This window comes from Pristiophorus japonicus, chromosome 13 (assembly GCF_044704955.1).
Source record: "Pristiophorus japonicus isolate sPriJap1 chromosome 13, sPriJap1.hap1, whole genome shotgun sequence".
NCBI classification, from domain to species: Eukaryota; Metazoa; Chordata; class Chondrichthyes; family Pristiophoridae; genus Pristiophorus; species Pristiophorus japonicus.
This window is the reverse complement of record NC_091989.1, coordinates 152,224,559-152,250,776: the sequence shown is the minus strand read 5'-3', so window position 1 is coordinate 152,250,776 and position 26,218 is coordinate 152,224,559. Positions and strand designations below refer to the sequence as shown.

Here is a 26,218-nt window from a genome sequence, read left to right as displayed (position 1 = left end):
TTAGTTCTGGGGAATTGAAAATTTGTATTGATTCTATATATCAAATGACCCTTTTACAGTAAGACCGTTTTCACATATTTCTTCTATAATGTTGGCTTGGCTCCGTTGCAAGCAAATCACCTTGTCAGAAGCTTCTGAGTTGAAGTTTCCCTCCTGGACTTGACCACATGATCTAGGCTGACAGTCCAATGCAGTACTAAGGGAGTGCTGCACTGTCAAATTGAGAACTTGTGTTAATCCCATGGTATTCTAAGAACAGAAGCGCGTTCTGTTGGTGTTTTGGTAAATACTCCTCCCTCCACCAACACAACCAAAAAGCAGATTAACTGGCCGTTCATCTCATTGCTGTTTGCGGGGTCTTGTGCGCTCGGTGGATGCTCCGTTTGTCCTACATTAAAACAAACGTCGTGTATGTGAAGTTTTGAGATGTTTCTGAAAGAAGATGCTATATAAATGCAAGCCTTTCTAAAATATAACCGCATCCAATAAAAGGGATTTTTTTTTTAGTTGCAGGAGAGTTTGACATTGCGAGCAGTTTTTCCCTGGTGACACATTCTCAGATTCTCAGGCGAATTTGTTGGTTTTATACCTAAGTTCACAGTCAGTAACCGCAGCCATGCAGACAGCGGACCAGTTGTGTTGCATTTCTGGGGTAGATCACGGTCGATGAATATTAGTGGTGCTGTGAAAAGTACCTTTACAGATTTCTGCAAATTTGAATGGGAAAAAAACCATAATGCTTAAAAAATGACAACGAAAATAAAATTTCTTATGCTATTTCTTATGGAAAATAAGGTACAATTCATGTAAATTAGGAGACTTTTGGAGGAGGAGAAGCAAGCCAGCAGTTGGGATGTGGAGCACATAAGGATGCATTTATATCCCAGCATTAGTGTCGCAGTGCAATGCTTTCTGCTGCACTGTGAAGTTAGTCTATAAGCAGAGATTGACAGCAGCAATCCGGGAGTGGATTACACCGGAACTGCTGAAGTGAAACCCCAGGAGCTGGAGGTCAAACCGCAGGCTGTAAACCTTTGCAGTTCAGGTTGAAAAGTGGAGCCTGCACTCGCCTGGAGCTGTGTCAGCAAAGCAGGTCAAATTGAACATTTTACAAAAAGTAATTAAACAATTTGTTCTTCAGGATAATGTGAAATTGCAGGTAACTGTCACAAACTTTCGTGTGCGCATGCCCTCTGACCATTGACATCGTCACACACACAATTGCAATCGTGTCAAAGGTTTTCAAAACGATTTAAACCCAGGGAGCAGTATGAGTTGTACTTTCACTGTTAAAGCATAACATGCCGTGCAAACACCGGATTTGCACCTTTGCCAAATAGCATCCTCATTTGCATATGTCCTATGATTGACTAAATTGTGATCTTATCTGATTTGAAAATTGGACTTTGGACAGAACCCATAAAGAACGCAACATGCAATTAGCCAGCCTTAAAATCCAACCTATTGATGCAACAGAGTTGAATGTGGTGACCTTGCCCCCTTCCCTCAGTATTAGTCATAAGAGGTCTAGCTTCGTTTGAGGATTTTGATTTTCATTCTGCCATAAATACTGAGGCTGTTATTAATGCGCCCGTGGATGAACAAATCCATCTTCAGTTCCACACCGCACAATGTTTATTGAAAGGAAATAGGCTGGTGTAATTGAGTTGAGAGCTTGATTCACCCAGGTAATTCCCTAAAACAAGACCTGACACATTCCACTCTACTGTTTTCAGACAATGGGCTTAGGATCAGCTTGCTATGGAAATAGTGGGGAGATTATAAGGGCAGCACAAATCTAGATTCTAGCTACACCTGGCTGTTAATTAATGATGCACAGGGATTTCACAAGTTGCAAAATGATGGGCTGGGCGAGAATGATACTGCACATTGGTGTAAATATCCTGCTATGAGATTTAATGTTTTGCTGCAGAATACCACCACCACATTTCTCACAAACTGCTGTGTGTATTTGATAAGAGCATACATTCTAAGAGCATTGGTTATTATCTGACACAGCCAGACTCCTGGTATCAATCAATTGGGCACTGGTTTGGGTTTCTAAAAATGTTTCAAATAATCCATTTTAGTAAACAGATTATGGCTCTGACTTGCTGATGATCAGTCTCCCTTTTGTACCTCAAAATACCACTTGGACCAGCATGGACTAATAAAGGAGAGCCAGCGCGGATTTGTTCAGGGCAAATCGTGTAGGACAAACTTGATTGAGTTTTTTGATGAGGTAACAGAGTGGATAGATTAGAGCAGTGCAATTGATGTGTTTATGGACTTTCAAAAGGCGTTTGATTTTTTTGAAACACATACTCGGCTTGTTAGCAAAATTGAAGTCCGTGGGATAAAAGCGGCAGCAGCAGCATTGATAGAAAATTGGCTAAGGGATAGGAATCAGAGAGTTGTGGTGAAAGGCTGTTTCTCCGATTGGAGGGAGGTATACAGTGGCGTTCCCCAAGGTTCAGTTTTGGGTCCACTGTTGTTTTTGATATACAATATTGACTTAGACTTGGGGTACAGGGTACAATTTTGAAATTTTCAGATGACATGAATCTTGGAAGTGTAGTAAACAGTGAGGAAGATAGTAATAGACTTCAAGACAGACAGGCTGGTGGAATGGCAGATGAAATTTCACGCAGAGAAGCGTGAGATGATACATTTTGGTAGGAAGAATGAGGAGAGGCAATGAACACTAAATGGTACAATTTTAATGGGGATGCAAGAACAGAGCGACCTGGGGGTGCTTGTGCACAGATCTTTAACGAATCTAAGCATTTAATAAAGCATATGGGATCCTGGTCTTTATAGGAGCATGGAGTACCTTATGTGAAACCTATATAAAACACTAGTTCAGTCCCAGCTGGAGTATTGTGTCCAATTCTGGGCATTGCACCTTAAAGGGGCCATGGACCCCCCCCAAAAATTAGGGAGAACAGTGGTGCAAACTCGATGGGCCGAATGTCCTCCTTCTGTGGTGTATTATTCTATGAAAATATGACGCAAGGGCAGGATACTGGAGAGGAAAATACAAAACAAAGCCAGTAAATTGCAATTGACAACCTCAAAATAAATAACCAACACAAAACTCAACTCGTTTCTACTTTCTACCTCTGAAGATGCACACGGTCATTGTAATATACATATTTACCTATCTGTCATGAACCTGTCAATCATTAAGATGAGTTCCTGCACGCTATAGATCGAATAACAATGGATCACCTCTCTGCCCTTAAAAATCAAATTATGTTTTCAAAACTTATTTCAGGAAGTAATAGACGGAATTGTTTGCCTGAACTTCTCATGTTGCAAATAGACTAGACATTACAAAATAACAGCCAGAGTAAAGGAGCCAAACAGAAATATCAAAGAATCGTCGCGTTGTGTCCTATTTTGTCTCTGGGACTGTATTTGTTCATCATCCTTGGTAGGAAGCCCAGTCTGTGAGCCGGAGATGCTGCAGATGTATATGCAATAAATGAATAATAGATGCGCGGGCTGTGCAGGCACGGGCTGGAGTCAAGTGATGGTGGTGCTGACTGTAATAGTGTTAAAGTGTGGGTTCACTGTGGCCAGTGAAATACGAGCACACTCCACTCTCGCTGCTTGGGTATTGCTCTAGTTGCTGCCGTGGGTTGTGAGGATGCAGTTATGTTTACAGTATGATGGAGCAAGCGGCATTGCACACAGTTGAAGCCTGCGGGCGAACAAAGAAACATTTTATTGCGGGTCCGGCAGGTCAACGCCCGAGTTGGCAGTTTATGGGATAGTTTCCAAAAGCTGCACTTTATTGGAAGCTGAGCCGCCTGTCCTGCTGTGTGTGATTTAACGTGTTGTCTCTGGCTTCTCTCCTCCCCCTCTGGCGGTGTGTGTTTAGGAGGCTGGGCTGGAATCACATGGTGCCGGCTGATTGACACACTCGCTGCTCCTGGCACTGGGGCTGCTGTGGAAACCTGGAGAGTCGCTGGGAAATAGAGATGAGCGAGCGAAAGGGAAATGGCCAGGTCGGGCAGTGACGGACCACCCCAGCAGCCAGCGGCCGGCGCGGGCGACGTGCTGCTGGAGCCGCAGCTTCTGTCGCTGGATGAGGTGCTGCGAGCCTACGAGCAGCCCATCAATGAGGAGCAAGCCTGGGCGGTGTGTTACCAGAGCTGCCGCTCGCTGCACCGGCACTGGCACCACGGGCAGGTGCGCATCGGCCGCGTCAGGGAGCTGACAGGCATCCTGCTGCATGGGGATGGTACGGTGTCTGTGTGCGGGGAGGCCCAGGGGCCACTGCTTACAGGTAGGCAAGCCGGGCACAGCACGGCTCACATCCAGGTACACCTTTCTAGTCTCATCACTTTATCGTTAGCCTTGTCCCATATACCACAATTACAGCTGGCCATGTCACATCAACCCCTGTAACGCTAGCCGTACCATAATTACAGTGACATGTCCCATCACCAGTGAAGCTAGCCATACCATAATTACAGTGACATGTCCCATCACCAGTGAAGCTAGCCATACCATAATTACAGTGACAGGTCCCATCACCAGTGAAGCTAGCCATACCATAATTACAGTGACAGGTCCCATCACCAGTGAAGCTAGCCATACCATAATTACAGTGACATGTTCCATCACCAGTGAAGCTAGCCATACCATAATTACAGTGACATGTTCCATCACCAGTGAAGCTAGCCATACCATAATTACAGTGACGGGTCCCATCACCAGTGAAGCTAGCCGTACCATAATTACAGTGACATGTTCCATCACCAGTGAAGCTAGCCATACCATAATTACAGTGACGGGTCCCATCACCAGTGAAGCTAGCCATACCATAATTACAGTGACAGGTCCCATCACCAGTAACGCTAGCCATACCATAATTACAGTGACAGGTCCCATCACCAGTAACGCTAGCCATACCATAATTACAGTGACATGTTCCATCACCAGTGAAGCTAGCCATACCATAATTACAGTGACATGTTCCATCACCAGTGAAGCTAGCCATACCATAATTACAGTGACATGTCCCATCACCAGTAACGCTAGCCATACCAGAATTACAGTGACAGGTCCCAACCCCAGTGACGCTAGCCATACCAGAATTACAGTGACATGTTCCATGACCAGTGACGCTAGCCATACCATAATTACAGTGACAGGTCCCAACCCCAGTGACGCTAGCCATACCAGAATTACAGTGACATGTTCCATGACCAGTGACGCTAGCCATACCAGAATTACAGTGACAGGTCCCAACCCCAGTGACGCTAGCCATACCAGAATTACAGTGACATGTTCCATGACCAGTGACGCTAGCCACACCATAACTACCGTAACGTCCCATCAACCACAGAGAAGCTAGCCATCTCAACACAACTCGGGTTGTAGTTTCATTTTACTGAGTTACTACACCACTGAAGTGGAAACCTAGCGCAGTACACGTACTTTACAATAGGGTTAGAGTAAATGTGTCGACTACATAAAACAGAAATTGTTCACTGTCTCCATGTATACTAGAATGTGAAACCAAAACATTGTTCTTAATACTATGTATTATGTATGTAAAGGTCTAATGTAAGATAAAAGTTTCTATTGTAAATAATCTTCATTTTCATACAGATTAAGAGCCTGTTGTGAGCCTCAAGTGATTGTAATGGGAATGAGTTTGGGATTCCTAAATATAAATAGACTTCTAATATGTAAACTAATTTGTGCTGTCCATGTTCCAGAATTGTTCAGGTGTTGATGCTTTATTTAAAATGTTTCAGCTTTTCAAGCTCTAGATTCTTTAAATCTGGGCAGAGAATTAATGAAAAATCATGTCTTAAGATCCATTACTTTATTTTTGTAATAATACGGGATATGAAAGTTTGACATCAATTTGTTTCAATCTCATCAATGCAATTTACTGGTTTAATGCTTCAAGGGATACTTGGGCAGAGTAATTGTCCAGACTGGCACTTGTTCTAAAGTAAGTTTGCCAGATGTGATCCAGAGAAGAACTTGTTACATAGAACATAAGAGTTGACTTGAAGGGAATTAGAAAACAATTATCCAGTCATAGGGTGCACACACTATTTTTGAATGTCACCTGGACTACTTGAATGGATTACATTTCCCTTTCAATTATTTGTTAATATTGATAATGCATAATTTTGGACTTAAGTATATGAGCATAAAATAATGTCATTACTGGAATGGCTCTAGCTAAACTCTAATTTGGCAGAATTATGTGTTGCCAATGCAGCCTGAATGCTTAATTGTTCACACATTTGACGAACAATGATCTGTTTTGAGACCTTTGCCATTACCAGGCAGGAAAACAACCATTGAGAAGTGTGCAGGAATGACGCAGTTAGCTTAGCCTCTCAGTTCTGTATTTATTCCACCCCACACCCTGCCCTCTGCCTAACTAAAGTTCCCAATCTCGACTGTGCTCCTGGCCAAGTAGAAAGAACTGATGGATGTAAAGAACCTGGGCTCTGCCACACCCCTCACAGCAAGTTTGTGGAGAAATTCCTATTTTGTACACAAACTAAAATTATCAACAGGAGGAATGTTGCCATCAATTATTTATAGCTATTATGGGATGTTTGAATTATTAAATCACGTGAAAATATCACCATACAAAGGTGGACACCCACCACCGTAATATATAAATAGGGTAGACAGTTTGTGCTATTGGCAGAGAACTGAGCATGGGTACTTTGCCTCTTATTAATCGTAGCTGGTGCATTACCTCAAGGTATGGAAGGCGGGAGGAGAATCAATAGGTTCTCACCCTTACAAAATTACAAACCAAAATTTGTTTGTATTCCATACAACTCTAAATCTATATTATTTTATTAGCATAAAGCACTCATCCCCACCCTGCCATCTGCTGCATGGCATTGGAGTGTTCGAGCAGTTTTTGTTCTACTCGGCTCCTGACCATGAATTTAAAAGGAGATAAAGTTACATTGTTTATGGTGTGATGCAGAGCCAAAAATTGATGCAAGTTCCATGCTGTTGTATTGAGTATTAGTTGGGATTAAATTAGCCGTGGTGAATTTAGTACTTAAAGGGATTTTCAAAATTCTGCCCAGTCACCTCCAGGGGAAGAGGAGGAAGTTCATTTCTAATGGAACAATAATTGTATTTCCTTTACTCTTGTGTATATATAATTTGTATTTTATAAATATTTATTTTATTTTAAAGTAGTATATGGACTTCATATATCTTGCATACATAAGAGATACAAAGAGGAAATGTGAAATTATCAATATTGTTGTATGGACGTGGAAGTTTTGTTAGTAATACACAAGTGACAAAACCAGTTCATCCACTGTTCTTTAATCTACATTCTCTTTTGGAACAAATATTGTAGCTATACAGCTTCATGCTTGTATGAGTCAGAGTTCACTGTCCACCTGTTTTTAAAGTGGGAGGTATCTATAACTGTGGAGAAATTCCTATTTTGTACACAAACTGACCTTTTTGCTAAAATTATCAACTGGAGGAATGTTGCCATCAATTATTCATAGCTATTATGGGATGTTTGAATTACTAAATCACGTGAAAGCATCAAATTATAAAGGTGGACATCCACCACCATAATGTATAAATAGGGTACACAGTTTGTGATATTGTATTAAAATAAAATTTACATATATGCATGGAGCTTACCTATTAAACCAGTTACGTACATGCCGTGGATAACCAGCCATGAATAACCAAGGAAATAAAGTAGAGTATCAAATTAAAAACCAATGCGTATAAGGTGGCCAAGGTTAGTGGGAAACTAGAAGATTGGGAATTTTTTAAACGACAGCAAAGAATGACTAAGAAAGCAATAAAGAAGGGGAAGATAGATTACGAAAATAAACTTGCGCAAAACATAAAAATGGATAGTAAAAGCTTTTACCGATATATAAAACGGAAAAGAGTGACTAAAGTAAATGTTGGTCCCTTAGAAGATGAGAAGGGGGATTTAATAATGGGAAATGTGGAAATAGCTGAGACCTTAAACAATTATTTTGCTTCGGTCTTCACAGTGGAAGACACAAAAACCATGCCAAAAATTGTTGGTCACGGGAATGTGGGAAGGGAGGACCTTGAGACAATCACTATCACTAAGGGGGTAGTGCTGGACAGGCTAATGGGACTCGAGGTAGACAAGTCCCCTGGTCCTGATGAAATGCATCTCAGGGTATTAAAAGAGATGACGGAAGTTATAGCAGATGCATTCGTTATAATCTATCAAAATTCTCTGGACTCTGGGGAGGTGCCATAGGATTGGAAAGCAGCTAATGTAACGCTTCTGTTTAAAAAAGGGGGCAGACAAAAGGCAGGTAACTATAGGCCGGTTAGTTTAACATCTGTCGTGGGGAAAATGCTTGAAGCTATCATTAAGGAAGAAATAGCGGGACATCTAAATAGGAATAGTGCAATCAAGCAGACGCAACATGGATTCATGAAGGGGAAATCATGTGTAACTAATTTACTGAAATTCTTTGAGGATATAACGAGCATGGTGGTTAGAGGTGTACCGATGGATGTGGTGTATTTAGATTTCCAAAAGGCATTCGATAAGGTGCCACACAAAAGGTTACTGCAGAAGATAAAGGTACGCGGAGTCAGAGGAAATGTATTAGCATGGATCGAGAATTGGCTGGCTAAAAGAAAGCAGAGAGTCGGGATAAATGGGTCCTTTTCGGGTTGGAAATCGGTGGTTCGTGGTGTGGCACAGGGATCGGTGCTGGGACCACAACTGTTTACAATATACATAGATGACCTGGAAGAGGGGACAGAGTGTAGTGTAACAAAATTTGCAGATGACACAAAGATTAGTGGGAAAGCGGGTTGTGTAGAGGACACAGAGTGACTGCAAAGAGATTTAGATAGGTTAAGCGAATGGGCTAAGGTTTGGCAGATGGAATACAATGTTGGAAAATGTGAGGTCATCCACCTTGGGGGGAAAAAAAAAACAGTAAAAGGGAATATTATTTGAATGGGGAGAAATTACAACATGCTGCGGTGCAGAGGGACCTGGGGGTCCTTGTGCATGAATCCCAAAAATGTAGTTTGCAGGTGCAGCAAGTAATCAGGAAGGCGAATGGAATGTTGGCCTTCGTTGCGAGAGGGATGGTGTACAAAAGCAGGGAGGTCCTGCTGCAACTGTACAGGGTATTGGTGAGGCCGCACCTGGAGTACTGCGTGCAGTTTTGGTCACCTTACTTAAGGAAGGATATACTAGCTTTGGAAGGGGTACAGAGATGATTCACTAGGCTGATTCCGGAAATGAGGGGGTTACCTTATGATGATAGATTGAGTAGACTGGGTCTTTACTCGTTGGAGTTCTGAAGGATGAGGGGTGATCTTATAGAAACATTTAAAATAATGAAGGGGATAGACAGGATAGAGGCAGAGAGGTTATTTCCACTGGTCGGAGAGACTAGAACTAGGGGGCACAGCCTCAAAATACGGGGGAGCCAATTTAAAACTGAGTTGAGAAGGAATTTCTTCTCCCAGAGGGTTGTGAATCTGTGGAATTCTCTGCCCAAAGAAGCAGTTGAGGCTAGCTCATTGAATGTATTCAAACCACAGATAGATAGATAGATTTTTAACCAATAAGGGAATTAAGGGTTATGGGGAGCGGGCGGGTAAGTGGAGCTGAGTCCACAGCCAGATCAGCCATGATCTTGTTGAATGGCGGACCAGGCTCGAGGGGCTAGATGGCCAACTCCTGTTCCTAATTCTTATGTTCTTATGTTCTTATTAATGTTGGGAAAGTCCAGAACCAGGGGTCACAGTCTAAGGATAAGGGGTAAGCCATTTAGGACCAAGATGAGGAGAAACCTCTTCACCCAGAGAGTGGTGAACCTGTGGAATTCTCTACCACAGAAAGTTGTTGAGGCCAATTCACTAATTATATTCAAAAAGGAGTTAGATGTAGTCCTTACTACTAGGATGATCAAGGGGTATGGCGAGAAAGCAGGAATGGGGTACTGAAGTTGCATGTTCAGCCATGAACTCATTGAATGGCGGTGCAGGCTCGAAGGGCCGAATGGCCTACTCCTGCACCTATTTTCTATGTTTCTATGCAGATAATTATTTTGTAAGCACATAAGAAATTTGTGGGGACTATTAAATTACTGTTTATCAGACTTTGAACTGTTTTGACAACTAAAATAGGACTTTTGCCAGGAGTAGAAAAATTATCGCAATGAGAGGTCCCTAACAATGGCAGTCCTCTGGCAGAGTAAATAGCAATCAGCCAAAGGTTTTCATTTGAAGATCCATCTCTTTATGGCCCTAAGCTCTGGAATTCCCTCCCTTAACATCTCTACCTCTCCACCTCTCTTCCTTTAAGACACTCCCTTTGAGACGCTCCTTAAAACCTATCTCTTTGACCAAGCATTTAGCCACATGTCCTAATATCACCTTATGTGACTCGGTGTCAAATGTTGTTTGATAATTGCTTCTGTGAAATGCCTTGAGAAGTTTTTCAACGTTAAAGGCACTACATAAATGCAAGTTGTTGTTGCTTGGACTAAGTTAGCGATCTTGGTTTGATGAGCACTTGGAACAGTTATTGCAATGTGAGCCAGCTTTGAATTTAATTCCAGCTATTTTCCTATAATACATCACACATTCTTTGGAGCATTTTATATGAAGAAATTGTCAACTTTTGTTGGCCCAGAAATTGCGGCCGAAGGCTTCCTGTGGGCAGACGCCTCCAACCGAAATGTTTTTCTATGAAAGTAGCTGGTAGTTCCAGCGGAACGTATACTTACGGACCAAGGCCTAGATATGCAGCCCAGCATATGGGCTCACACGTCCCAGAAACGTAAGCGCAACCGGGGATCACTTAGGCCTGGACGACCAATGAACATGGAGTTTTCTCATTGATAATAATGGAAGCTCCGTTTGTACGAGCTCCCATTACTATCAATGAGAATACCTCCCAAAACACAAACACAACACAATAAATTTTTTAAAACACCTCACATATTGAAAATTAATTGAAATTGAATTTAATTAAATGTTTTAGACTAACATTTTTTTGATTTAAAAAAAATATTTTGATGGGGTAAAAATAAACACAGAACCATAAGAAATAGGAGCAGGAGTAGGCCATTTGGCCTCTTGAGCCTGCTCCGCCATTCAATAAGATCATGGCTGAATCTGATCTTGACCTCAACTCCACTTTCCTGTCCGCTCCCCATAACCCTTGACTTCCCTATAGTTCAAAAATCTGTCTATCTCCACCTTAAATATATTCAATGACCCAGCCTCCACAGCTCGCTGGGATAGAGAATTCCAAAGATTCACGACCGTCAGAGAAGAAATTCCTCTTCATCTCAGTTTTAAATGGGTGACCACTTATTCTGAAACTATGCTCCCTAGTTCTAGATTTCCCCCACGAGGGGAAACATCCTCTCTGCATCTACCCTGTCAAGCCCCCTCAGAATCTTGTGTTTCAATAAGATCACCTTTCATTCTTCTAAACTCGAATGAGTATACACCCAACCTGCTCAACCTTTCTTCATGTTGTACTTGCATGCTAACATTTTGTGTTTCATGTACAAGGACCTCCAGATCCTTCTGTACTGCAGCATTTTGTAGTCTCTCTCCATTTAAATAATTTTCCTTTTTTTATTCTTCCTACAAAAGTGGATAACCTCACACTTTCCCACATTATACTCCATCTGCCAAATGTTTGCCCACTCACTTAACCTATCTATATCCCTTTGCAGATTCTTTGTGTCCTTGCAACTTGCTTTCCTACCTATCTTTGTATCATCAGCCAATTTGGCTACAGTACACTCGCTCCCTTCATCCAAGTCATTAATATAGATTGTAAATAGTTGGGGTCCCAGTACTGATCACTGTGGCACCCCACTAGTTACAGCTTGCCGACCTGAAAATGCCCCATTTATCTGTTTTCTGTTAGCCAATCTTCTATCCATGCTAATATATTACGCCCAACCTGGTGAGCTCTTATCTTGTGCAGTAACCTTTGCAGCACTTGCCTTAATGGACAGAGTTTTTAAATACTAAAAATTACTGATATTTAATTTTTCTATCTTTTAAAACTCTTGCGTTGCTAAAGGCAGGCTAGACGCTTGCTTTTACCAGATGTAAGAGTTTGAAGGACATTCGCTGGGCAGGAATGAGGCAAATAGCCTAAATCTCTGCACAAATGTCCTTCTCCCAGGGATGTGTGCAATCTGTCAGTTTGACAGGTTGTCAGTTCGCAAATGCCGGTTCGCGGCGCATATGCATCACACGCATTGTACGCACCCAGAGAGGCCTCAATTTACGGCCCAATATTTTACACTAGGAAAAACATCGTAAAATTTATCAATTGAAGAGTATAAATATTGGTCCTAATTCATTACAATATTTCACAAACTTTATGAAATAGAGCTTACTTAAAATATATTTTTTGCCAATGTGGTTGGATTACCAAGCCGCCACTGTTCCATTATTGCCCTTGGCTTGAATCTTGCATGTAGTTGGCCGAAATGCCGATATTGAGTCAGGGGAATTAACAGGATACTCTGGAATAAGTCCTTTAACTGGCCTTATCCTCAACTATTTCTGTGTTTTTTTTTTAAATGAAGAGGAACTGCAGAACATGATTTATGCCCCACAACCAGATTGACTAGATAATTCGTGAGAATCGTATAGTTTTATATAGTTAGAGTATGGAGTGGAATGTAAATCATTTCTATGGTTCTTCAAGTAATCTGTTCATACTACAATTTTAAAAACATTTTTATTCGTTCAAGGGCTGTGGGCATTGCTGGCAAGGCTGGCATTTATTGCCCATCCCAAATGCCCTTGAGAAGGTGCAGTCCATGTGGCAAAGGTACTCCCACAGAGTGCTAAAAATTAAATATTAATTGTAATTTAGGAACCACATTAATAAGCAAGTTGTAGACTGTGTCTGTTAATTTTATTGATTTTTTAAAAATGCTCATCTGTAGAACATTGAAATAGTCAATCTATTCCACTTGAAGTATGGAGATAACCATTCAACGTGAGAATGCTCCTAAGTGTAAAACCTGACCAAGAACTGGTTAAAAATCATCCAGCAAACGCAATTCAGTGCTGGTGTCCAGGCTGGAATTTGAACTCTGCATAAGTCTGTTTAAGTGCTCAGCTCAAGCACTTGTATATTTTATGCTTTTAATGTTAGTTTTCCACAAAGACTGTAGTTGTATAAAATAAACCTGTTTTTTTGTACTTTATTACCACGGACCCTAAATTAACAGCTTGCATATTTTGGCTCTTGTGCTTATTTAGATCATTATGGGATAAAACTTTCCTCCAATGCTCCTGCTCGAGATGGGCAGATACTTTAGGCAGGGAGTTCTTGGCAAATGTTAAGCTATTTTAAGAAGAGGCAAGCAGTGGGACAGGGAGAATATGACTGCCATGGATTTGAGAATGTTATATGATCTTGGAGAGTTGGATGGAACATCTTGTCTGCTCATGACAAAGTTATAGATCTATCAAAAGTGCTAGTTCACAAAAAGTTTTTAAAAAACATTAAAGTATAACTTCATTTGAATTGTTGTAAAGAAATCTGTCCCCTAACAATTGTTGGTCTTGGTAATCTATTTATTTTTTCATTTTAGATTCAAAGGAGAAGATTTCCCCTCCATTATGTACACAAAGACAGGTATGTGTCTTGTCAATTACAGTCATTCCGTTGATTGATATTGCCTTTTGGTCACTTGACAGAAATATTCAGTTTCGTGGATCAGTCATTTAAAAAAAATGAATAATTTAAGACATACCTATTAGGTGTGTGGCAAGCAGAATATATGACTTGAGTCACTTGGACCTTCAGGGAGTTGGGAAATCTTAATTGTGTATTTTTAATTATGCTCCACTTCTCTCCTGAAAGTATTGGCTCCGACTGTGTATAGTTCTGTGGACTCTGTGTAGTCTCCAGTATCTCACCCAAGTGGCCATTGTTAATGTGTGAGCCCACATGGGGAACGCTATATGATTATTGAACCATGTGGAGGAAGGCAAAACATAGCAGCCAAATTCTGTACTCCCCTGGTGCCCACAAAAGTGCATTTTCCAGCAGAAGTTACTAGATAATGAATTGTGGCATCCCTACTGCCAATTCAGCTGACATCACCTGATCCGTATCAGAACCTCAAACCTACTAGTCTACATGAATCAGAACTATGGCACTAATTTCTGTCTACTGGTGTAAGCCAGTTCAGTAGGTGTAAGCCTTGGTTGGCTCTAAGTCAGAAGGTCATGGGTTGAAGCCACAGTTTTGAACATATAATCTAAGCTGACAGTTCAGTGCAGTACTGAGGGAACGGTCCACTGTCAGAGATGCTATCTTTTGGATGAGACACTAACCAAGGACCCAGCTGCTCTTTCAGGTGGGGGTAAAATATCCCATTCAGGGAAGAACAGGAGAGTTCTCCTACAAAAGCAAAATATTGCGGATGCTGGAATCTGAAATAAAAACCGAAATGCTGGAAATCTCAGCGGGTCAGGCAGCATCTGTGGAGAGAAGCAGAGTTAACGTTTCAGGTCAATGACCCTTCGTCAGAACTGACGAATGTTCAAAATGAACAAATTCTTGAGGAGCACTGAAAGGGGGAGTGGAGGAAAGAATAAAAGGGAAGGTCTGTGATAGGGTTAGAGGCAGGAGAGATTAGAGAGACAAAAGGGATGATAGGCCGACTTGCGATGATAGCAGAACTTAGAAAAAAATGAGTTTAGATAGGGTGTGAATGGCAGGATAATTAGCAGCTGTCATGAGAAACAAAGAAAAAAATTACATCAGAGCAAAATATGGCCACAGGATGATAAGGTCTGAAATTATTGATCTTGATGTTGAGTCCAGAAGGTTGTAACGTGCCTAAACGAAAGATGAGTTGTTCCTCGAGTTTGCGTTGAGCTTCATTGGAATAGTGCAGGAGTCCAAAGACGGAGAGGTCAGAGTGGGAGTGGGAGTGGAGTGGAGAATTAAAGTTGACAGCCTAAGTGACAGGAGAGTTCTCAGAGTGTCCTGGGCAACATTTATACCTCAATAAACATTATCAAAAACAGTTCATCTGTTCATTGATCTCACTGTTTGTGAGATCGTGCTGTGTGCATATTGAATGACATGTTTACCTACATTACAATAAAAGTATTTCACTGGCTGTGAAGCATTTTGGGATGTTGTGAAAAGCAGTATATAAATATATTTATTTATTTAAATGGTTAGGAACTGGTTTAAATTTTGGCAGACTGGCAATGTGCTAATAGCGCTCAGTTTTCATGGTTCATAATTATTTGCATAATTATTCACAGCTGCAGGTGAAACTAAACAGGATATTGACAATTAAAGAGAAGTTGTAGAATTGGGAAACAATTCTTAATAGCCTTTGTAAAGACTCCGCTATTTCAACTAATTGGCAGACGTTCCAAAGCTGAAGGGGGAAAGAGGGCTCAGAAGTGACAGGCACACATGAAGGGTGAGGAATCCTAATGTGCAACCATGAGCCTGCAGACAAGTGACTATGCAGCCCAGAACGTTACCTCCTGTTTGATGGCTGCTGATGTGGAGGTGATGGCGCTTGAGGTGGCTGAGAGGAGGCTGGCTCTGTTTTCCTCTCTCTGACACCATCAGGTTCCTTGCGTGAAACTAACTGATCTCTGCATCTTTATGGCATTACTATGGGTGAAGAGTACATGAATCAGATAACCAAATCAGTGCAATAACAGGTAAATATCCGCCAATCAACACAGCCAACATCCAGTGCCATTATAAGAGCTCTCTAGGGAACAATATGAATAAGTATCGAGGGCTAAAAAGAGACCAGTTATGAATAACAAGTGGATAAGCCTGCGTATTTCTTTGGCAAAGTCCATGTATTGGCCTTGTTTTTTGTCTTAGCGCTGAAGTTAGTACCTTGCACTGTGCCAAACTGCTGGATTCTAAAGGTCGAACTTTGGATAATTCACTACCCTGATGCCATTCTGGGAATTAATACTGCACACTCAAAAAGATACAATTCTAGTGTTCAGGAAGGCGAAATAGCATTCAGTGTTGTACCATTTTATATTCTTCAGGTGACAAATCAAGTTCCCTGGTTAAATAAGGTACAACAGGTAATGCCTGGAATAAACTCTGTCATCTCAATCTCCAAGAAAATGTCCATTAATTTGCAATGGTCACTTGCATTTTCATAAAATGTCAGCGGTTAAACCACATGAAGCTTTAAGGTTAAGGTTTTGAGACTGCTCCACGGAATACTTCAGACCACGCAAAAGCTAATGTGGAAGATTTTTAAAATTCGTGTTGATCTAGTTACTGACTTTAAAACAAAGAATATGTTGCATTGATTTTTCTTTCTCTTTTTGTGTTTGTATTTCCCCTTATGTCACCGTATGCCATGCACAGTTCTTCCGGATCCCGACCCTTAAACCTCCGTCAGTTCAACTTTGATAAACTATCCGAATTAAAGGCACCATAACAAGCTGAAATATTGAGACTTTTGTCACCGATTCATGGGCAACAGCAGATAAACCTAGAAAGAAAGTTGCTGCATTTATAGAGCACGTTATCTTCTCTTTGCACCATTTAAAATCACATCACAGCCAATTAATTGCTTGTGAAGTGCAACCACTGGTGTTAGGTAGGCAGTTGTTTGTAGCCACCCGATCACTCGCCGTAGCTCTGCCACGACCTTCCCGCACCTTTGCTTTACCAGGGCCCCGCTGATGATCCTGCCCACGCTCCAAACGTCCTGATGATGTCACCCAGTCAGCCACCTTGAAGCAGTCGCACATTTGTGTCAGCTCGCGCCAGCTCTTTTTATAGCCGGAACTCCTGTGGAAGCAAGTCATCCTCGTTTGAGGGACCGCCTATGATGATGATAATGTTTGTAGCAAGGTCCCACAAACAGCAAATTAGATTAGTGACCAGTTAAACTTGTTTTATTTTAGTTGTGTTGGTGAGGGAGGAATATTGACCAGGACACTAGGCAGATTGAATGTGCCTTGAGATGTAAAACAACTTTAAAAAAACAGGTTAATATACTAAAGAATAGTCAGCACAGATTTCAAAAGGGAAGGTCATGCTTGACCAACCTTATTGAATTCTTTGAAGAAATAACAGAAAGCATAGATAAGGGTCATGAAGTAGACATAATATATTTGGGTTTTCAGAAGGCCTTTGATAAGTTACCGCACAGTAGACTCGTGGCTAAGGTCAGGACATGTGGAATTAGGGGACAAGTAGCAGCATGGATAACAAGCTGGCTACCAAACAGAAAACTGAGAGTAGGGGGTAAAGGTAGTTACTCATACTGGAAAAAGGAGGAAAGTGGTGTTCCACAAGGGATGGAATTTACTACCTGAAGGAGTAATTGAAGCGGCTAGCATAGATGCATTTAAGGGGAAGCTAGATAAACAGATGAGGGAGAAAGGAATAGAAGGATAAGTTGATGGCATTAGATGAAAACGGGTGAGAGGAGGCTTGTATGGAGCATAAACACCGAATGGCCTGTTTCTGTGCTGTAAATCCTATGTATGTATGTAATGTAATATTTAGACAAGCTTGAATAAAGTGTGCTAAATCAACTGTGAGTTTATTGTGTATTATAAGCATTTATATATGTGAACTATAAATAAAGGTTATTCTGAAGGGACCGTTTGTCTCCTCATAGTAACTAGAATATATTTCACCAATACATGAATGCTTGTAATCTTTGTTGTGCAAACATGATGATTGGAAGGCAATGTTTGAGTGATTGTTTCTTTATGATAATGGGCTATTCACCTCTCATTAAGTAACTTGTTATTATGGATCTGAATGATGCAGCAGCACAGAGGAATGCTGCAACCTTTGCTCATTGGCACACTGATTTGTTCCCGTGCTTGCTCAGGCAGAATTTCAAAACGTTATCACGAAAACAAAGTGTTGGAACTTAGAAAGCAGTTTGCTGCATATATTGGGCCCAAGTTTCTACATGATTTGCGCCTGATTTTTAGGAGCAACTGGTGGAGAACGGACTATCTTAGAAATCACAATTCTCCACGTTTTTTTTTCTGCAGTTCTAGTCAGGTAGAACAGTTCTACTTTGGAACAGAATTTTTTCTTCAAAAGGGGGCGTGTCCGGCCACTGACGCCTGATTTCAAAGTTTCCACAGTGAAAACGTACTCCAAACTAAGTTAGAATGGAGCAAGTGAAGATTTTTGTAGAACTGAAAAAACCTGTTCTACACATTAAAAAATCAGGCGCAGGTTACAAATTAGGCGTAGGGGAGGTGGGGGGGGGAAGGGAACTCATTAAATTCTACAATAAATCCTTATTTATACTTCTACAAATATTATACAAATAAATCCAACCTGAATAAGCATTTATAAGCAAAGAAAAGATTAAATAAACCATCTTCCTACCTGTGTGAAAGTGCTTTAGGCACGGAGAATGCTGCAGTCAGCCTGAGGCGCCCGTTCTTCCCGTGGGGGGGGCGGGGAGGAGGCGCCCGTTCTTCCCGTGGGGGCGGGGGAGGAGGCGCCCGTTCTTCCCGTGGGGGGGGGGGAGGAGGCGCCCGTTCTTCCCGTGGGGGGGGGGGGGTGGGAAAGGAGACAGTGAGAAGGCTGCAAGTGCTGATGGCAATGTGTTTTTATTAAAAAAATGTTCAAAAATTAAACAGCTACAAAGAACTACAAAAATGGCCGAGTGCCAATGTTTTTTTCACACTGAGCATGCGCGAACGCTCCAACGCGCACACGCAGCATTGCCGGCAGGAAAAGAACTAATTTAAATAATACCCGCCCCCTCCCACTTACAAAATCGGCGCGAGTGTAGGCTCCGCCCCCCTGGGCGCCGCGCCAGGCAGACAAGGAGCTGCAGAACGCTCCAGAATCGTGAGTTTTGTTTTAGGCGCAAAAAACGGGCGCCCAGCTCGGAGGGGCGCCCGTTTTATATCGTGTGGAAACTTGGGCCCATTGGAACACCATCCAGACTTGTGCATCAGTATTTGTCAGCAAAACCCATTGGGGCCGAAATTGGTCGCTCATTTCTCGGCGGTATGCCGGTGGTATGTCGTTTCATACTGTTGGGTACCACTGGGGTGGAGTGCTGGCAAAATTGGTCCTGCTGAGCGGTGCATCAGTGGAGTGAGATGGACGGTCTGCTCTGGCGGTGCAGGGCAAGTTGTCTGGGACCCGGGTCACTAGTTTTGCGCACGCCGTTCTTCCATAGACCTCCCCCTCGCTCGCTCGCTCTCTCTCGCTCGCTCTCTCTCTCTCTCACTCTCTCTCTCACTCTCGCTCTCACTCTCGCTCTCACTCTCACTCTCACTCTCACTCTCGCGCTCTCTCTCTCTCTCTCTCTCTCTCTATCGCTCTCTCTCTCTCTCTCTCTCTCTCTCTCTCCCCACCCCCCTCCCATTGAGAACAGATGGTAGGAGCTGGACATCACCAATTGTTTAGATCTGGATGTTGCCACCAGTAACTGAGTGACACTGTCTTTTTAATGCAGAACATCTTGGGACACAAAAATACAGAGCTTTCTGTTTGGATACTGTGAAAATAATTGTCGTGTTGACTTTGCGAGGATTCAATCTGGAATTTGTTTTCAATATTCCCTAAATGGCGCAGTTTTAAAAAAGAAAGAGATTCCTCCCTTCGTGTTTAAAAGTTACTCTTTTGCCTTCTTCCTTTAGATTTGCCTATCTCCATACAATTAGCTGATTGAGACAGACAACCTCCTCCGAGTCCGTTGCTGCTAGCGGGCTGTGTAGAGCTCCACAGGATTAGCATTGGCTGATTTTCCTGACACTCTTCCTTCCATAGAGGTGTATAGCCACCAGTTGCAGTTTATATTTACAGGCCCAGCAGAGGTCAGGAGCTTGACATGTAGGAAATCACAGGCACAAATATATTCTGCCACTATATAGAATAGTACATTGATGGATCAAAGTGCTGTGCCAGAATAACATCTATATATGAGCATATTTATAATTAGCAACAATAGGAAATGAGAGAATTTGAAAAATTCACACAAGTGTGAACCATATCTAGACTCCGTTTTAGTTCTTTTGGATAAAAACCTGCTGCGTAAATACTTTGTAGAAGAATGATCAGGAAAAGGACATACTTTTCAACGTGTACATATTATTATCATTAATTAAATTCAGCGGCAGACTCAAAGCTTCAGCCAGACGTTGTTCTGGGTTCCACATCCCAGCCTAGTCATAAAGCCTTCATATCTGCATTGAAGCTCCAGTGAAACTCTGTTGTTGCCCAAATTTTGGGTCTGCACATGGCATTGGCATTAAATCTCTGAACTGGGTTTTTTTGTCATTTGTCCTTTTTTTAATATTGTGTGAACAAGTTTCTAAAATTAAAACAAGTTGTTAAACCTGGCCAACCAACCGACAGACCAGCCTCAGGTGAAGAACGTGATCTCAAAGACTGCAGTTATTACTGACTTCACTCAAAAGTGAGCCCATTATCCCCCTGGTTTCTAATTTTCTGGAATGATATTCTAAGATCCGAGGAAAAGGTTGACTGTTAAGATTACTGCTATTAACACAGAATCAGATCAACATGACTGACTGTTACTGTGGAGGCCTTGAATACCGAACCAGGTCAGCCATTGATAACTGCTTTCTTAGCTTCATTCTTGAGTCGGGCAGGGGGCTTATAGATGGCTTCCATTAGTGGTGAAGGTGACATTGTGATATTGAATGGTTCTTTAACAGGAATGTGAAGCTAGTCTAAATAAATAAAACCGTAAAAAAGTATAATATTTCAACTGGCCATTCCCATTGCGTGTTATTGCACAGAAATCAGGGTTCAACGTAATCTTTATCCAGAGCTAACCGTAGCAAATTAATGAATCTTAATTTAGAATTAAATAGTGCTTTCCTTTCAAAGTGATCACAGTGAAAAGTATGACAATTCTACCATAGAAAGGCCTCCGCTTTTTAAAGTTTCTATTCATTTAAACATTTTAAAAGGGCCAATAACAGCGGGAAAGTGAGTGCTTTGCAAATTCAGTACTGTGAAGAGGACTTGCATTGCTGCTCAGTACATTGCGATCGGCTCTCTGTACAAACCCCAAACCACCACTGAGCCATGTATCTAAACCCTGGCATGAATGGTGATATCATCACATCACTGGTTCTGTCTGCTGGTCTGGTCGAACTTTATATAAAAAAAAATGTTTAAAATGCATTGTAAAAGTTTTCATTGGTTAGTAAAGATTAACAGAAACAAATTGAATGATAGAAATCTGGAATAAATGCAAAAAGTGTTTAAAAAATACAGCCTAGGTCCATATCATCTGAAAGAGAAATGGGTCGTCATTTCAAATGAGAATTTTTTTTAGAACTAGTGAGAGTACACACCTAAAATGTTAGGCTTTCTTTTTCAGAGGTTGACTACCATTCTGGGTATTTCCATTATTTCCATTTGTTTTCATTAATTGGTGCATGGCCATCTTGCACAGCAGTGATCAAACATGAGCTGTAGTTATACTTCAAGTTAGTATCTGCCAGCTGCAATAAACCATCTACATATTGGAGTTATACTGCGATCTGACCAACATCACTGTTTACTGACCGCAGTACTCCATTTATGAGTGGGTCACATGCAAAGTTCAGCTTTCCCTGGCAGCCAATTTGCAATATTAGGTGAGATGGTGGGAGCATCTATATTGTTCTAACGTTAAAAAGAATTATATAAAATGTTTAAAGTCCTGAGGAGTCGGTGCATGGGCTGCCTAAGCATCTTTAAAATGTGGCTTTTCACCAGATTGGAGTTATACTGCAGCTGGTGAAGTCTTGAAGTGTTGTGACGTGCTGTCTTGGAGCAGAGCTTTTATAGCACTCCAATCAGGAGTTCACTCCTAGTTTATACTGTCACTTTTTGCATTAATTAGAACCTAGAATTGTCTCCCTCATTGACTCAGACGTTAGGTAAAACTGCACCCTTAAAACTTCATGAAAACTATACAATTATCCAACATGTCTGACCACCTCTTTTTCAAAAAATACGTCAAAACAGGTTATAAGTCTCTTGATAAAGTCAGTCCCTTTGTGTGTCAATCTATTTTTACTGACCATTTCAACAATTATATATTTTTTTAAAAGACCATTCAGCAACAAAAATGGAGGTTTTTAACTGTCTTACTATTGAACCGTGCAGCCTTCTGAGGGAACCGAGCCAATGTGCTATCGATGAATCGAAAGCATCTCAAATATCACTCCATCAGCTCTTCCACTGAAGGGGAGATCAACCCATCCCCCTTCGTTCAGCTCTTGCTAATGGTGCCTTTGTGTATAGACAACTCTTTATAGGTTGTAAGGAGCCAGAAAGTTGAATCAATGACGAGAGGCCTAATAAAAGCAACAGCATGTTATCCCATTACAGCATTGTTACAGTATTCTGCTAACAGCTGCACACATGGTGCATGGTATCCGAAAATCACTCGAGATATTGATGAAATATTGTAACATTTTCAGTAAGATAGTAATTTTTTCAACTAGAATTCTTAAAATGTGGAAAAAGTGAATAAAGCATTCTTCATAAGGTTGAAAAAATATAAACACAGGTAGAATTTAAAAGCCTTTGGTGCTATTAATCTAGAATGGCTTATATTGGTCGGTCACGGGAGGTATTAGTATTAGGCAGTCCCTCATGTCTAGGATGACCTGCTTCCACACCAAAAAAAGATGAGTCCACAGGTGTTTCAATGAGCTACACCTTGAAGGGTGGAAGATGCCCGTGCGTGAATTCTTTTAACGTGGAGTGGCCGTTGCACACCAGCCACCTCACGGGCTTGACAGAGCAAAGCCTCTGTCCAGTGGCAAGGGTTAACCAAGACGTCTGGAGACCATGCTCTGCGGCATTGACCTTGGGGCACTGACCCCGCTGTTGTTGTATGCTGCGCCGCTATGGGCAACGACTCCTTCGCTCCTCTACTCCGACCCCGCCAGTCCTGGGTAAAAGCAATAATCAATGGGTACAACTATTGGCACTGTGAGCAGGGCTGACGGACCCAGACATATGCTTTTTGTATTAGGGAGCCTAGATGAAGGACCAAAATGGAGTATGCCACAAAGGTTGGGAAGAATAGAAGGGAGCAAAAACTGAGGGAAGTGAGGAGTCCCACCCTGCTTTGAAGCACTTTTGTGGTGTGGAACTGAGGGAGAAATGGAGCAGTATGTTAATCCCATCTTCAGTAGCTGTGTGACTGGACTGGATGTTGCAGGAGGATCTAATACATGAGAAAACTTAAGTAGGCAAGCTCGGATTTTAAAAACCAGTTTTGCTCTTGTTACCTTAAAAAGAGCATAAACGAAAGCAGACTGCAATTGTCATATGGAAACTGTGAAATTTGTAAAGAGTGCTTTGAAATCAGATATTCCACTTATTCTAGCTATTTCATCTGGATGCTACTGTCTATTAGTCAGTTTCCAACAGAGGGATTCATTCATTGAATTCAGTCAAGTGATAAAGATTGAAGGAAGAAAGAAGTCTAAAGGAAAAGAGAACCTTATTCAGCTTCCCCACTCCCTTTTTAATTAATCTAGCCCAGCTAGATTTTGCCTGTACAAGTGTGGACTGTAATGATATTGGCCATGAGATTTCTTGCCCTGCCAGAGATAGAGTTCGATTCAGCACAGTAAGGATTGTGACTCGCCTTTCAGGGTCTGCAGCTTCCACTAATTGTTGCGATCTAATCCCGTTCTCTGGTCTGAATCTGCTACTAACTTTACTTCATAGACAAATTTGTGTTCATTTTCCTTTATTTTGCAAAATCATGTAAGTGACTTGTTTAAGCTAACATTTAAGAGCCATTCATGTGCTGTGTGTTTATTAAATAACTTTCATCTCGTGCCATGTCAGCACACTTAATTAAGTCTGTCGTAAAAATGTAGATTATCACATAGCAAGCAGTTGAATACTCGGGTCCTGTCATATGAGAGTTACTCCAGCTCTTAATGAATAAAATTGCCTGAAATCAACCAGCTTCTGTTCAATGTGTTTAGCTGAGATCTGCTGACACAGTTTTATGTAGAATGGAGAGTTTAGTAACTGCTTCCAATACCACAGTCCAAGCTTAATCTAATCATATCACTGGAATAAAATTTAATTGCAATCTTATTACAAAAGCAAAATACTGCAGATGCTGGAATCTGGAATAAAAACAGAAAATGCTGGAAATCTCAGCGGGTCAGGCAGCATCTGTGGAGAGGAAGCAGAGTTAACGTTTTGGGTCGATGACCCTTCGTCAGAACTGGAGAGTGTTCAGAAAGAACAGATTCTTAACAAGCATTGAAAGGGGGAGGGGAAGAAAGAACAAAAGGGAAGGTTTGTGATAGGGTGGAAGACAGGAGAGATTAGAGAGACAAAAGGGATGATGGCCCAAATTCAAATGGTAATGCCAGGAGTTCGAAAAACATTCGTCAAGATAGGTTGTGAATGGTGGGATAATGAGCAGCTGCCATTAGAGACAAGGAGAAAAAAAGAAAGAAACTGGCTCTGAGGGGGGGCGGGGGTGAAGCCAAGTTCACAAGTGTTACCCCGAGCTTCCGGTAGCCTGTCACTTTAATTCTCCACTCTATTCCCACTCTGACTTCTCTGTCCTCGGTCTCCTACACTATTCCAATGAAGCACAACACAAGCTTGAGGAACAGCACCTCATCTTTCGTTTAGGCACTTTACAGCCTTCTGGACTCAACATCGAATTCAACAATTTCAGACCATAACAGCTGTCCATCTTTGGCTCCCTCCCATTCCCCCCCCCCCCCCCCAAGAATATGTTCTTTCTGAACACTCTCCAGTTCTGACGAAGGGTCATCGACCCGAAACGTTAACTCTGCTTCCTCTCCACAGAGGCTGCCTGACCCGCTGAGATTTCCAGCATTTTCTGTTTTTATTGCAGTCTTATTAGTTGGCCCACATCTGAATTCCTGCTGCCACTCAAATGACTACCTTTCCCCTTTGAAGCCAGTGTTAAACTGATCTGGCTGACTATTCTCATTTTACAGCCAATTTTTTAAAATCCACAGTTAAGGAATGCATGATTCTTTCGAGTTGATTGCAGTCCATTTAGACAGCAAGTCTCGGCAGCATGTTATACAAGCTGTCTTGGCTGCAGTACCAGAATTTCCTTGAGGCTGTACCCGCTCCGCCACCGTAGCTTTGGTGGGAACCCTGCTTAAATGCGTAAATGGAGTTTCCACTGACGTTATGGTGGCAGAGCAGGAGAAACCCCGAGGAAATTCACCCTATGGTGTTCTGTATTCTGAGCGCAAAACACAAGGCTGGTGGTTCATCCACTGAAAGCCGTCCAGTTGGGTAACAATCTGAATATTTTAAGTATGGGCAGGCAGTCTGGTTGAACACTGCTGTGCACGAGTACGCTGTGTCACAGTGAGGTGGGGTGTGTGTGTGCAGTACGCATCCAGGAGTGAAATCAGGAAACACTTTTCACACACACGGCTCTGGGCATGTGGAATTCTCTCTCCCCAAAAGGCTTTGGATGCTGGGTTAATTTAAATTTTTACGGCCGAGATCGACATTTTTATTAGGGAAGGGTATCCAGGGATATGGATCAAAGGCGGGTAAATCAAATTGAGGTACAGATCAGCCATGATCTAATTAATTGGTGGAATAGGCTCAAAGAGCTGAATGGCCTACGTCTGTTCCTATGTTTACCAGTGCGATATTTTTATATCATAATGTAGTAAGCAAACATGTCTGTGTAGAAATGCTTACTGGAACAGCTGAACTATCTCTCACTGTTTTCAAAAAGTCTTGCACGCTTTGTCTAGGCGATCATGTTTATCGATCGGAAGCTTTTGCACAGGTTCTCTGCAGAGTGTCCGTTGCTATATAGTGTTGCTAAGCTTCCAGAACATTGTAATTGGATTGTTATTTCTGGAGATGCTGATATCAGCATGGGCGATAACTGTTCAGAGCCTCCCTTCACACATAGTGTTGAGATAAGGTCAACCGAACCAATTGTTGATTGCAATCCATCCCAGGAGGATGAAATCTTTCACTCTTGGGCCTTCCACATGTAAACATAAATGTTTCTTTGAAGTTACCTGACAACGTGATCTGGTTTTGTACCGTAAATGGAGAAAAGAGTATGTGGAAAAATGTTGATTTATGTTTATCAACATTATATAGGTGGATTTTAGCTCCCTAAACACTTAAGAACCCTGCCCCATT

At 41.7% G+C, this 26,218-nt stretch overlaps 1 protein-coding gene across 1 annotated transcript in view; it reads left to right on the top strand.

Annotated features, from left to right (window-relative positions):
• Positions 1–3,993: 3,993 nt before the first annotated feature.
• The window catches only part of spire2 (spire-type actin nucleation factor 2), a 127,009-nt gene continuing 104,784 nt past the window's right edge, over positions 3,994–26,218 (top strand). The window contains exons 1-2 of the mRNA XM_070896977.1: positions 3,994–4,294; positions 13,635–13,678. Coding sequence (XP_070753078.1) covers positions 4,006–4,294; positions 13,635–13,678 — 333 coding nt within the window. The 5' untranslated portion in view covers positions 3,994–4,005. The remainder of the gene's footprint in view (positions 4,295–13,634; positions 13,679–26,218) is intronic.